General features: G+C 44.9%; 1 protein-coding gene across 1 annotated transcript; it reads left to right on the forward strand.

Annotated features, from left to right (window-relative positions):
* Positions 1-354: 354 nt before the first annotated feature.
* Positions 355-12,854, forward strand: LOC123455279 (dynein axonemal heavy chain 11-like). Its single transcript, XM_045135643.1, has 5 exons — positions 355-690; positions 2,366-2,509; positions 11,043-11,239; positions 11,708-11,897; positions 12,611-12,854. Exons 1-5 carry the CDS (start codon positions 355-357, stop codon positions 12,758-12,760), a joined length of 1,017 nt encoding a protein of 338 aa, XP_044991578.1. The 3' UTR covers positions 12,761-12,854.
* Positions 12,855-15,062: the final 2,208 nt, after the last annotated feature.

The raw sequence follows: 15,062 nt of genomic DNA on the forward strand, positions 1-15,062 counted from the left end.
TCACTTCCCGTTAATTAACTACCTTGAGGCATTCCCACAAGGAAACACTGGCCACCATGAACCCCGGGATCGCATCAGGGCTGATTTTGCGCTGTACCCGGAGCACCCCCAACATGCCCAGTGGGTAAAGAGCAGAGGGCGGTGGCAGGATGCGCTGGCCAAGGCGGGCGGGGGAGCCGGGTCTCCTCAGCCTCTGGCTCCGCCTCGGCAGGGGCGGGGCCGCCGTTCCCCGGGCAACGGGGACGCGCTGCACTCCCGAGCTGCAAGGTGCAGCCGCCCGCTCGCCCGCCGTGCGCAGTCGCCGCGGAGGAGGAGGTGCGCGCCTCCAGGGGTGCGCTGCGTTTGGAGAGCCCCATGGCTGCCCGAGCGGAGGTCCGGACGGAGCGCCTCGCCCTCGAGGCGGACCCGGAGCTGGCGGGCACCGCGGAGCCCGAGGACGAGGAAGAGGATGGGGAGGAGGACGAGGAGGCGGCGGCCGCCCGGAGAGCGCGGCGATTCGCCCGAGACCCCCGGGTCAGCTTCCTGGGCGGTCGCCTGTGCCAAGTGCTCCGGCTCCCCGAGGAAAAGTGGAGCCAGTGCTTGGAGAGCGAGGACAACCGACAGATCCTGGGGGGCTTTCTGGAAAGCACGAGCCCCGACTGCTTGGTGTTCGGTGTCCCAACTGCAGGGCAGCTGGTGGCCTTCCCGGAGGTAAGGAGGAAGGGGTGGCTGGCGGGCGAGGGTCCCTCGGGCAGGGAGGTGAGGCCAGGGGCGCCTGCCTCCCTGCACTCCCGCGGGGCGTTTCCAGGGATGCTTGAACCTGAAGTGTGCGCTCTAGACTCTGGAGACCACCCCCCCCAATCCCCGGGACACGCACGATGCCCGACTGCGGCTGTAGGCCGCTTTCCAGAAAGTCCCCGGTGGAGCTTGTTGAGCGGATGATGCCCAGCTGCTGGACATTGGCGCCAGGTGCGTCTTCTGTGTGCGAAATAACTTTTGTTTCCTGGGTGGGCCGCTCTGGAGTCGAAGCCTTAAGAAAGAAATTTGCGCTGGAAAGATGGCTTAGCGGTTAAGGCGCTTACCTGCGAAGCTTAAGGACCTATGTTCGATTCCCCAATACCCACGTAAGCCAGATGCACAAGGTGGTGTGTGTGTCTGGCGTTCTTTTGCAGTGGCTAGAGCCCCTGGAGGGCCCATTCTCCCCCACCCCGCACGCCTCTCTGTGTCGCTCTCAAATAAATAATTTTTAAATTTTTTATTATTTATTTATTTGCAAGCGGGGGTTGGGAGGGGAGATAGAATGGACGCTCCAGGGCCTCTAGCCACTGCAAAAGAACTTCAGATGCATGCGCCACCTTGTGCATCTGGTTTACGTGGGTACTGGGGGAATTGAACCTGATCCTTTAGCTTTGCAGGTAAGCGCCTTAACAGCTAAGCCATCTGTCCAGCCCGAATAAATGAATAAATTTTTAAGTATTTGGCAGAACACATATAACTTCTATATTTAGTCTCCTTGCCTGTCAATTACATATTGTCGGGGGTGGGGTGGGGGACTGAGTTCTTAAAAAAAACAATGTCTGGTGTTGTTTGAAAGATGGAATGAGCAAGGTTCCATGGTGTACTGGTGAGCACTCTAGACTTTGAAAGACTGAATCATTATTTTGTGTTACATGAATTGATGGATTATTGGCGATTTCAAGGAGCATTTTCTTGTTCATTACGTTGCAGATTCTTGCTGGAGGGGTCGAGTAAAGCAGCCCTCAGTTTTGTTTGCATGAGAGGTGCATTCTGGAATGCTTGCCTAGAAACAGAAGCTTTGAAAACTGCTTTCCAACTAATTCATTCTCTGATGTGTTTTTCTGTGAAATAGTGTGGGATCCCATCATATGAAACTGTAAAAGGAAAATGTAAGGGGAAAAAGTTAGTGTTTACCAAATAAACCAAGTATCGTTTTTTTGCCATCCACCCTCAAGCTCAAGTCCCACCCACCCCCCGTGTGTGTGTGTGTGTGTGTGTGGTTATATGTTTTGTTTTGGTTTTTTGAGGTAGGGTCTTGCTGTAGCCCAGGCTGAACTGAAATTCACTGTGTGGTCTCAGGGTGGCCTCGAACTCACAGCGATCCTCCTATCTCTGCCTCCCACATGCTGGGATTAAAGGCGTGTGCCACCATGCCTGGCTTGAATTTTTTGTTTTAAAGAACAATGAGGACTCACACTTTGTAGAGAGAGAAGAGCAGCCAAACCACCTTGTTTGTAAACATGGACAAGATGCCAGGTTTTGTTTCTTCTGTTGACAAACTGGCTTCAAGTGGCATACTGACAGTCCTTCCACTTAAACAAAGAAACTATACGGTAAACTTGAACTAATTGTCTTGCTTTTGTTTCAGATTCCAAGAGATGCCAAACATAAGCTTGTTTATCTCATCAAGAAGACGGCCGAGAGCACTGGAGAGAAGGATTTCTCCCGAACAGTTTTGTTTGGAGAACTGCCTGTGTTGTCTCTCACTCACATAACTACTTTCCTAGATGAGGTACTGGTCCACACCGGAGTCTTTCCTTTACCCCTGTGGCAATTGCAGTTACCTGGAACATCTGTGGTGTTTAAAAAGCAGCCCACAGTCTCTTTGACCAGGTGTATGGCATGGTTGCATTTAGCCTCTTTCTCAAGTAAGCTGATGCTAACAGGGGGGTTATTTGTCAGGTCACTCTTCTCTTCTCTTCCCCTTCCCTTCTTCCTCTCAAACTAGAGGAAAAGGCCAGGGAGATGACTCAGGTGGTAAAGTGCTTCCTGTGTAGGCACGAGGACCTGAGTTCAGAACCCACGTAAATACCAGGTATGGTGACTTCTTGTCTGTAATCTCAGCACTCAGGAGGCAGAGACAGACAGACAGACAAGCCAGAATAGCCAAATAGGTGAGCTATGGGTTCAGTGAAAGATCCCATCTTAATAAGGGGGAGAGAAATTGCGGAAGATACCAGTGACGACTTCTGGTCTCCACATACACACACATCCAAAAAAAACCAAAAAAATTAACGGAAGTATACACAAGCCAGTTCAGACTGACGAGGATCTTTCTCATAGCTATAGGACTTAAATGCCACATTCAGAGTCGGGACAAGCTTGTGATTTGCAGAGTGGTATTATCCATGTTCGTGTTCTGTTCAGACGCTGAAAGTGAAAGCTGAGGTTTAGTTATGTCCGAACCTGGAAGAGATGGTGGGAATGGCTTCCGCCCCCTTCCACTTGCCAGTGCTTGGGCTGGACGGCTTCAGAAGGACACGTGTATGGCTCGTTCCTGAGATTTGGGAGGCGGTGGGACCTCATAGATGGAAATTAGGTCACAGAGGGGGTGCCCTTTCCCTTCTCTCAGCTTCCTGGGTTCCATGAGCTGAGTGGCTTTCTTGGCCGCCCACTCATGTCGTGATGTGCTGCCTTGCTGCAAGTCTGGACTGCAGCCGTGAGCCGAAGTACACTTTTCCTGCTCTGTCTTAAGGAGTTTGTCACAGTAACCGAAAGCCACCCCTTTAAGTCAGAGAAATGCTCTCTAAGGAAGGTCAGCAGCAGGGCACTTAGCCATGTGTAAGAGCTGCCTGAGCGATCTGCCCTTATAGCTTGACTCAGTTTGCGGGGCCCGGGGTGGATTCCCTTTGTTCACAGATGGTTTGGAGAAACATAACAAGTAGCTTCCACAAAGCCCGAACAGTGGTTTTCAACTGTGCTGAACATTAGATGCACCTGGTGTGTGGGGGGGAGAGATTTCCTAACATCCCAGCGCCTAGGGCAGGGCTCCTGGGAACCACCAAACTCCTGCAATGGGAGCCAGGCTGGAGAAGTTTAGGGTTCCCAGCTGCAGTTCCCATTCAGCAGTCATAGGGCACCACAGGGTGGCTATCTGTGTATCAGGTCCACTCCTCGGTCTGATTGCTCAGCCTGACTTTAGTAATCAATGCAGTCCTGCCAAGACCATATTTATGGTTGGATGCCATATTCGTTTGTCATGAGTTTTTGTTTTTGTTTTTTCAAGGTAGGGTCTCACTCTAGCCCAGGCTGACCTGGAATTCACTATGTAGTTTCAAGGTGGCCTTGAACTCATGGTGATCGTTCTACATCTGCCTCCTGAGTGCTGGTATTAAAGGCGTGTTCACCACACCCAGCTTGTCATGACTTCTCAATGTTCTGGGATTGCTTTTCTTCTACTTGGGTCTGTTGGCTGTCTTCCTGGAAGGAGGTCTTTTCTTACTGTCACCAGGCTTGCCATGTCTCTGCCCTGGTTTCAGTCCTTTGCTTGGGTTCCCTTCCTCTTACTTGGTTTAGTTAAGGCTAGGGAGGGAGTTTTCTAGACTCAGTGCCTGAAGCAGATTTTGGTGTGGAGAAGGTACTCAAGAAACTTGCCTAACGTGGAATCTGATTACTTGGTCATTATTTGATCTACTGTGCTATCTGTCCACTGGGGCTTGGCAAGGTGTGGCTGTCCTTGATTGGGACTCCAATTCTGCCCTCTGTGCTTGGCAAAGAAGAGAAGGCTTGGATTCCTCTGTTTTGTTTTGTTTTTTCCCCCCTCTGAAATGATTTTAGTAGCAGGCACTGCATAGCATTTAGAAAATCATCTAAGTGCAAGAGTAAACTCACAGAGGGTACGTCTGTAGAAAGCATAAAACACCCAGAGTTTTTGTTTTTTTCAAGGTAGGGTCACACTGTAGTTCAGGCTGACCTGGGACTCAACCATGATCCTTCTACCAACTCTGCCTCCCAGAGTGCTGTGATTAAAGGCTGGTGCCACCCTACCCAACTTTGGTTTATTTTTATTAGAATGTATTAATTATATCAAACTAGTTTTCATTGTGACATTTTCATACATGCATTTAACATAATGCCTCATGCATTAGCCTCTTGTTTCCCTGCTCCCTGGTTCTCATCTTCTTCCCAAATAGTCTTCCTTATTTTTCATCTCTTTCTCACACTTTTGTTATTTTAGGTATGGTCATGCTGTAGCCCAGGCTGACCTATAATTCACTATGTAGTCTCAGGCTGCCCTCAAACTCACAGAGATCCTCCTACCTCAGCCTCTTGAGTGCTGGGATCAAAGATGTGACACCGTGCCTGGCCTGTTTGGTTTTGATCAACACAAAATTTGAATTTAAGTGACTTGGAAGAGTCTGATAGGAGCATTAGAGAAAAGGAGGCGTTATTATATCATGCATGCATCTGGAACTCGTTTGCAGTGGCTGGAAGCCCTGGTGTGCCCTCTCTCTCTCTCTTTCTCAAATAAATAAAATATAGATATATTTTTAAAAAATGAGCTTGAAGCCAGCCTACTTTTAAAAAAATGCACACCACAAGCAGGGGATTCATTAGTCCTGGGGTGGGACCTAAGAAGTTAAAAGTCTAACATGGTTCCAGGTGATGTTGCCGACTCCCCAGAGGCACAAAGTGATCTTGACCACAGTGATCCCCGGCTGTAGTTTGAATTAAACAGATGCTGAGAGGGGATGTGTCTGACCCTTAAGTTTCAACAAGAACACTCCTCTGTTCTGCGGGGTGGTGAGTCAGCTGCAGCAGGGCCCTTCCAAGGCTGACACAGCACCACAGGAGAGCCAGGGCTGATGCTGGAAGTGCTTCCAAGGTGGAAACAACATAATTGACTAACAGAATGCATGAATCATGTGAGTCACAGGAGGAGTGAAAGATGGCTGAGGCTCTCTGACCTGGGCACCGGAAGGGTATGCATTTAGAAAATCATTTAAGTGCAAGAGTAAACTCACAGAGGGTACGTCTATAGAAAGCATAAAACACTCAGTTTTTATTTATTTCTGCCTTGTGCATCTGGCTTGTGTGGGTCCTGGAGAATTGAACTGGGATCCCTTGGCTTTGCAGGCAAACGCCTTAACTGCTAAGCCATCTCTCCAGCTATAGTCTAGTGTGTATTTTATGGGGGAAGTACTGGCTCAGGGTCCCTGTGGTTCTGGCTTTCCCATTTCTTCTCTATAAAGCACCTCACTGGCTACTGTCCTTAAACACCCGAGGCACAAACCTGCTCCAAAGCCTTTGCTCTTAATTTCTCCTCTTTTCCTGAATTCACTCAGCTCATCCCTTCCTGCCCTTCAAGTCTTTGACTCAAATCACTTTGTAGTGAAGCTTCATTCAACAGAGCAGGGAGTGTTCAGGATGGAGACCAGGGTGAGAAAAGTGAAACACACACTTCAGTAGCCGAGTTTGCATAGTAAAAACAGAACCTCAAATCAACTAGGCAATCAAGGTGTGTGTGTGTCTATCCCATATGTTATGTTTGTTGAGGCAGGGTCTCACAAACACACATATACATGCATACATACATGTGTGTACCCCCATACACAATATACATATATGTGTGTATCTAAGTATGTGTGTATATATATATATATATATACATATATATATATGTATCCCCCATACACAATATAAACAGACATGTATGTATGCATATGTGTATTGTGTGTGTGTGTGTGTCTATATATCTATCTATATATATATATTCCCCCATACACACACATAAACAGACAATATGAGCCATCAATCTTGGCAAGATAGTATAAAAATAAAACAACAAATGTTTTATTTACTTTGCTAAAGTCTTGGGTCCAATAAAACAAACTGCTGACCTAATGTCAACAAGCTGGACATGTCGTGATACATTTGAGCTCATAAATCCAGAAGAGGGACCAGTGATATTAGTAGGGGGAAATGCAGATTTGAAGTCAGAACAATTGATCTTACATTGAAATAACATACATAGTCTGGAATCCTTTATGGACAAGTTTGTAAAGTTCTACAGTTGCTACATGTGCAATCTACTTTTTACAAATATGTAATTGCCTCCAAACCTTTACCTGTTATGTTTGGGGTTTATTGATTGCTATAAGTGCTACATTCTCAACGAAATTTAAAACAAGGAGGAGTGAAAAAAGTAAACATCTAGTTTGACATTACTTACAAAAGTGAGTCTAACCCCCCCCCTTCCTTCCAGCATACCATGTGGGGGAGATGATAGCTCAGGAAAGTGCCGCCTTGCGAGCGTGACAACCTTTGATATGATCCCTCGTCCCCACATACAAATGCTAGTTGCGGTGGCATGCACTTGTAATCCTAGCATTTAGGTAAGCGGAGACAGGAGGATGCCTCGGGTATGTTGGCCAGCCATTCTAGCCGTAATTGCTGAGCTCCTACAGAGACCCTACCTTGAGGGCGTGTGTGACCAAGTTTAATTTGGGTTGTCTGCATGAGCATGGGTTGGGGTTTATTTGCCAGAACACACAATCTACCGGTGGTTACACCATGAAGACCTAGTAGCTTCTCAGGGAGGAATGAAGGCCTCATGCCCTCTTCTACCACTGGTGACAGACAGGCCTTTGTTCTTTAAGTCCACCCCTGTTATGTCACTCGGGCTGAGCTTGACCTAGAGACAGTCCTGCCTCGGCCTTCTGGGTGCTGGGAGTACCACCCTGCGCAGCTTGGTGAGCTGACTTAGGTTGTCCTACGCTCGGTTCCAGAGGCTGGAGTTGTGAGTCTAGGGTGGCAGCAGGGTAGAGTCCACGGTTAAGGCCCTCTTTCAAGAGGGGGCAGAGAGGCAGCAATAGGGGTATATTACCTCTTTTCTTTCAGTAAACATGTTCAAATTATTATTTATTTAAGAGAGGGAGGGAAGGAGGGGGAGAGAGAATGGGCATGCCAGGGCCTTCAGCTGCTGCAAACAAACTCCAGACATGTGCTCCCCCTTGTGTGCATGTGTGACATCATGCACTTGCGTGACTGTGTCTGGCTTACGTGGGACCTGGAGATCCGAACTTGAGTTCTTAGGCTTCTCAGGCAAGTGACTTAACCACTAAGCCATCTCTCCAGCCCAAACTATTATTTTTTAAAATGTTCTTTTGAGAATTTGAAAGCAAAGAGCAAGAGAGAGAGTGACACACACACGCACACGCACGCACACATGCACGCACACACACAAATAGATATATATAGAGAGAGAGGGAGGGAGGGAGGGAGGGAGGGAGGGAGGGAATATGGGTTCACCAGGGCCTCTTGAACTGCAAACAAACTCCAGATGCATGTACCACTTTGAGTATCTGGCTTCATGTAGGTAATGGGGAATTGAACCTGAGTCGGCAGGCTTTACAAGTAAGTGCCTTTAGCCACTGAGCAATCTTCCCAGACCCCAGATTATTTTGTTTCACTGAGAAAGTTTGAAATTGTTCTTACAAACTATCCCAACTAAGGCAAAGAGGTTACCCCCCTAATTAGTTGGATTCTTCTGTGTATCATTTGTTGATTAAAATTTGTTGTAATTAACAAGCAACTCCCAGGTCTGGCTGTTTTGAGTTACAGGGACACTTTAGCTATTGACTTGAATAATTATTTTCCAGAGCTCAGAACATTTCTTTTTTTTTTTGAGGCAGGGTCTCACTCTAGGCCAGAACAACCTGGAATTCAAGATGGCCTCAAACTCACAGCAATCCTTGTACCTCTGACTCCCAAGTGCTGGGAATAAAGGCATGTGCCATCATGCCAGGCTGGCTCAGAGTTTTACAGCTACTTTACTTAGAGTTCACAGTGCAATCATTAGGTGTTCAGAAAAGTTGGCCATGTCACAGAATAGCAAATAGAGGGAAAGTCTGAAACTGTGCCTTGTCCATCAGGATTGTTGAGACTAATTGTCCTTTTATCCAACTTTCAGACCATGCTGTTGGGCTGCGGGATTTAGTCTAGAAGGTATTTCCCTGTGGACTGATACATGTTCATTGCAACTAACCTAATCTCTCCAGCCTGGTTTCCAAAGTGCTTGGAAATCCCGGTCCCCTCCCTTGCTGCCAGAAGCCTGTCATTTCTCTTAGGGGTACGGGTAGAGGGACTGTCAGGTTGAGGGACAGTTTCCCCTAAGCGCCACATTCCCTGAGTCCCCATGATTTTGGAATGTTTACAGTGGTTCTCAGTTGGAGCTTCTATAACAAGAGGCCATTGACTGGGTTCTCTATAAACAACAAAATTCATCTCATTACTCTGAGGGCTGGAAATTCGAGACCAAATGGCTGACAGATTTGAATTTCTAGTGAGGGTTCCCTTCCTGGTTCCTGATTGATGCTTCTTGGCTATGTCCTCAGCAGGTGAAAGGGGCAGATGAACTCTTGTGGCCCACTTTTATGAGTGTCTGAAGCTCCCTGGTGGTCTAATGGTTAGTATTTGTATTTGGTGTGCTTGTTAGCTTGCACCATCTAATCACCTGCCAATAGCCATGCCTCCTGACACTGTCAAAGGAAGGTTAAGATTCCAACATAGGCATGAAGGCAAGGTGCAGTCCTCCCTTCCGGTCATTCCCCACCTGTTTGTTTTCTTGTTTAGTTTTGTTTTTTTGAGGTAGAGTTTTGCTCTAGTCCAGGCTGGCCTGGAATTCACTATGTAGTCTCAGGGTGGCCTCAAACCCACAGCAATCCTCCTACCTCTGGCTCCCGAGTGCTGGGATTAAAGATGTGCATCACTATGCCTGGCCATTCAACTTGTTTTGCCTTTGCTCTTTAAAGGCTTTTCTGGCAAGTGTTTTCTAAAACCCCTTTGTTCCAGAGGCAGGTATGATATGTCATGTCTTCTTACTCATTTGGAGCAGACTGCTCATTGCAGTAGTTCACACGTGGGAGGACATGGTTTCCCGGACTTCCCCCACCCCCCCCCGGGCTCACTGGGGGCAGAGAGCATTTATTAATCGCCATACTTCTGGCTTGACACAGTTTTCTGGGAAGTCATGATGGCGATCGTATCATTTGGAGGGACTGCTTTGATACCATTTGAATGCAAAGCTGAGTGTTCAGTTTTTGTTTACCGGAAGAGTAAACAAATTGAATAAGTTTTATCCAAAAGTCGAAAGTCTGAAATATTTCAAAATCTAAAACTTACTGAGAGCCAACGTGATGCTCCAAGTGGAAAATTCCACACTGTAGAACTTTGTCTCAAGCAGTTATTAAAGTATTATGTTCATTTGCATTCCAGCTATCAGTATAAAGTGAATAGGAAAAACAAATGTATTTTATGTTTAGAGTGGATGCCGGTTCCAAGATGTCTCATTATTGGCACAAATATGCCAAATCCTCAAAAATCTGAAAATCAGAAACAATTATAGTCTCAAGCATTCTAGATGAGGAATGTTTATGTTCAACTTTAAAGAGGTGGACTAATTGCTTTCTGAGCATTGAGCTGCATTGTAGTTTTATAGCATTATTCTTACAAACTGCACGGATTCTATTGTAGTGTGAGAAATATTTGAAATTGCTAGATATTAGGAAAGAGTGGAAAATCAAGAAGACACCAATTCCAGTAGCAGTATGATTCATTAGTTCTGTAACTTGTGCTAGGCTCTGAGAATGCGATGAATATTTTTGGGGTGTGTGTGTGTGTGTGTGTGTGTGTGTGTGTGTGTGTATGTGTGTATGGTATGTGTGCATGGGTGTATACGTGTTTGTGTGACGATGTACACTGAACAGTCTCCAACTGAACATTCTCCCCAGCCTGCAGTAAATATTATTTTTAACAGTTCTCACATACTCATTCACTGATGTTCCTCATGTAGTGGGAAAGGTCCATGTAGTTGAATAAACTTTCTGACTATCCAGTGTTTGATCCACTGGGATGCCACCCAGCGGGAGAAGCTTACTAACTCCTTGCCTTCACAGGATTCAGAGGTTGTTTACATCAGTATGCCTGTCAGCATGTTCAGTTTCCATTAATAAAGAAGTGCATGTTATGTAACTTTACGACTTCCTGCAGTGATTGAGTTATTGGAAGCTTCCATAAGCGCTTGGTAAATGGATAAATGGATGAGCAAGCTACATCACATTTCCGTTTGTACAGAACCTGCATGTCACTGATTAAGTGTGAAAAGGGCACTGGCTTTGTCCTTTTGGTGTGGATTCTGCATTCCCAGGGTCTTTATGAAATTGTGAGGCTTTATTGTCAAGACAAAATATTGTATGACAAGAAAGTCTGAAGACACGCATTGCAAACCAACTGTTTTTTTTTTTCTAAACATGCTTTTTCTCTAGATATTAGTGCCAATTCTTTCTAATAAGAAAAATCACAAATCCTGGTCATGCTTTACTTCTCAAGATATGGAACGCCATGTCGAAGCCTTGAAAAACAAGATACATGTTTTTAGAGGCAAAATGTCTAGAAGAACTCTTCTACCAATTCCTACCATTGCGGAAAGCATTGACCTGGAACAGGACTATTCAGAGAACAGGTGTGTAGTGATGTGGTTTGCACACTGTGTTAAAATGGACAATGAACACTCCCATGTAGTGGTATACCCCTCAACCTATTAGCAAAACAGAGCTTCAAACTGTATATTATTTCCATTAAGAGCATACTTTTAGCTAACTGTTGCCACCATCTCAGCAATATTCCTTTAGGAAAAATACTTTTTAAGGATATGATAACTTTAACTTTTTTTTTTTTAACACGAGAGACATGCTAAACCTTGAGTAAAATGATGCCACACAAAACTGAAATCAAGAGTATGAAAATGTATTTTTTGAAGAATGTATAACATCCACAAAATGGGTTTATAGATGCATAAAGTGATTATTAGAATTCATATCCTAAGGTGGGGGAGGGGCAGCAAGAACAAATTGTGTTTAAGAAAATCCATATCCTGTATTTATCTGGACAGTCTCACTTTGGATTATCTTATTATTTTTAATATCTGTAGGTTGCAGTCAGATGAGAGGAAAATTATCCATGCAATTGAATCCGTGGTGATTAAGTGGTCACATCAAATCCAAGAAATCATGGCAAAAGCTTTGGTGCAGCCTTTGCTCAATGGCCATCGCCTGACTCCTGAGGCCGAGCTGGACTTCTGGGCCGTGAGGAGGGAAAACCTGGAATGCACTTACCGCCAAGTGAGCGCTGAGCCCAGTGACCCAGGCTGAAGCGGGGAAGCCAAGCCAACTGTAGATTGCAATCTCCAGAGCATGAGAACCCATCCTCAGGGAGAGTTAGCAGTCCGTATGATTTAGGGGTCGGCACTTTGCTTCCTCCAAAGTGCTGTCTCTGTGGCGTGTCTTTTAAAAATTAATGAGGATTAAAAGTCATTTTGCCTTTATGAGATCATTTTGACAGCATTGGAGATCACTGGGACTATTTTGGGGGCAGTGGAAAATGAGTAGTTCCCTGGGGAAGCTTGCAGATTGCAAGATTTAATTCATCTGGTCACGCTGATGGATAGGAGGAGCAAGTAGGGTCTTGCTCAGTGGGGCCATAGCTGTGGAGGAACCGACGTTGGTGTCTGCTCGGGGGCGTGCTGTGAAGTAGCTCACTCTGATGTTCTATAAACCGTGATGCTCATTCACAGGTCTCTCAGAGATTTTCTGAAACAGCTCCTTAGTTGTTTGTCTGCATCACATGTGAACTATCTCTTTGCAAAAAGTAAATGCAAAATGTATGTGCTTAGGAAAATATACTTAAAATTATTTTCAGTTTGAAACCAGCTATGCCTTTGAGCATTCTATACAGTACATATTGTGTGAGTGGAATATAATTTAAATATTTTATTAAGGTGTGCAGTTATTTAGTAATCTAGCTCATATTCCAGGTTTTTTTTAAACCTTTTTAGCTTCAGGCTCCTGTTGTCCTCAAGATGGCTCAGATACTGCAAACTAGGCAGAGCAGTTACTTTCCTACTCTGAAGGAGATCTTCATGGCTGTGGACTACGGTAAGACCCCAGTCCCTGACCCTGGCTTCACCATCACGGTTTGCCCATGATCCAGCCCCTCTTGACTGTCCATCCTTGATGTCTACATCACTGCACTTGGTTCTTCCAGCTGTATCTCTCCCCCTCTACTTGACTCTCCAGCTAAACTAAGTCCCCCAAATGTCTACAGGTAGAAGGTTTAACCAGATGGCAAAGGTGTTTATGGAAGGGAAAGGCTTCTGTACTTAGCAGAGGTCTACAGAAGCCCTTGGCAGAGGAGTAGGGATTCACCAGTTGGAATTGCTGGCTGTATTTGATCTGTGATTGATTCACTTTAAGCACTCAGCAATCACCATTGACATCCTTTAAAAAATATTTTTTATTTTATTTTGAGAGAGAGGCAGATAGAATGGGCATGCCAGGGCCTCTAAGCCACTGCAAACAAACTCCAGACACATTCTCCACCTTGTGCATCTGGCTTATGTAGGTAATGGGAAACCAAACCTGGGTCCATAGGCTTCACACGCAAGCGCCTTAACTACTAAGCATGTCTCCAGTCCCCCATTGACATCTTGATGGAGAGAAGACCTATGCAGCAGAGGAGCTGTAGAAAGATGGCTGAGTAACCATCTCGCCCTCATGCTGGCCCTCCCGCTGTCTGGTTTGAGTCTCACTCAAAGCAACCGTTCTCTGAAGTTTCTGATTTCTGTTCATTTATTTGTCCATGTTTAGGCACATCTGCATATACATGACACTGAAGTTTAAATTTTAAGATTAAAGCTAATGTAGACAAATAGTTTTGCTTGTTTCTAGCATTAAAATATCCTTTTTCTTTCCTGTATCACATTTGAATATTTAGGAAGTCATTAAAATTCATGTTAAAATGTGATACACAATTGAGATTGTCTCCATGAATCCTGTTAGCGATGACCACTGAGGATAAGGGGGAATATTTGATGTAGAATGCCCGTCAGATTTGAGTTCCTATTCTATCTCATTGTGAAATTGCTAAACCTCTGGAATTAAAAAAAAATTAATTTTATTTATTTGACAGAGAAAGAGGGAGAGAAGAGAGAATGGGCATGCCAGGGCCTCCAGCCACTGCAAACGAACTTCATATGTGTGCGCCCCATTGTGCATCTGGCTAATGTGGGTCCTGGAGAATTGAACCTGGGTCCTTTGGCTTCTCAGGCAAATGCCTTAACTACTAAGCCATTCCTCTAGCCCAAATCTCTGGATTTTTATTGGCCAAATCACCCTAAAACCTTTCTTGTGTAATTGCTGTGGGGACAAAGCAGTGTTTCTCATTATTATCCTGATCAACATTTTAGGTCAGATAATTCTTTGTTATGACAAATTATCTACATCCCATTATATATTTAGCATTATCTCACCCTCTAACCACTGCCCCATCCCAGTATGACAAAAATGTCCTCAGACATTGTCAGATGTCATTTGGGAACATATTCCCTACTCATTGAAATCACTGGATAAAGGTTCCATTCGTGTGTGTGTGTGTGTGTGTGTGTGTGAATTCACACACACACACACACACACACACACACATATATGGTGAGAGAGAGGGAGAGAGAAATAAGGTACTGGGCACATTGTAGTTTTGCTCTTAATAAATAGAGGCTGATAGCACTTTTTCTGTGCTTATATATGATGACTGTTTTCTGTGAACAAAGCCACAGGCATGAGTTCCAGGATCCTCAGAATCTTATGAGTATATGGCCTGGAAATTCAATAAACACGTTTTCAGTAGACATGTAGCTCAAATCTGTGGTCAGTTAGGGTTAGGAGGCTCTTTGCAAAGACATACTTGAGACTCTGAAATCAGCAGTCATGCTTAGACTATTTAAAGGACACTTACCTGTTAGGTGCAGTTATTTAAATTTGAAATTAACATTGATAAAATACACTAATTTCAAAACATTAGTGCATCTGGCTACATGTCAAGTTAAGCAGTCTAGCCGAGTGGCAGAGGTTGCAGGATTTTCTTGTCTTTTCATGTGAGTCCTTTGGGATAACACTGACAAATAAGATTTAGCTTTGTTCTTCACTTTCATGTACAGCTTACTTCTAGTAAATCAAAGTCTGCCCCAGGATCAAGGTGAAGTCTGATGTAATCAATTCAGGATATATTAAAAAGATGAATTTTAATTAAGAGAAAATTTTAATTTGATTAAGCAACCACAAACAGTACTAAAGATATTTAGTTTTTCATCCATCTATAAAATTTTTAAAACTATTTGTATTTGCACGGTTGGGGGGGGAGACACATAGGCACACCAGGGCTTCTTGCCACTGCAAACTCATTCCGCTTGCTGCATCTGGCTTTATATGGGTACTGGGGAATTGAACCTGGGC

Source organism: Jaculus jaculus, chromosome 16 (assembly GCF_020740685.1).
Source record: "Jaculus jaculus isolate mJacJac1 chromosome 16, mJacJac1.mat.Y.cur, whole genome shotgun sequence".
NCBI lineage: Eukaryota > Metazoa > Chordata > Mammalia > Rodentia > Dipodidae > Jaculus > Jaculus jaculus.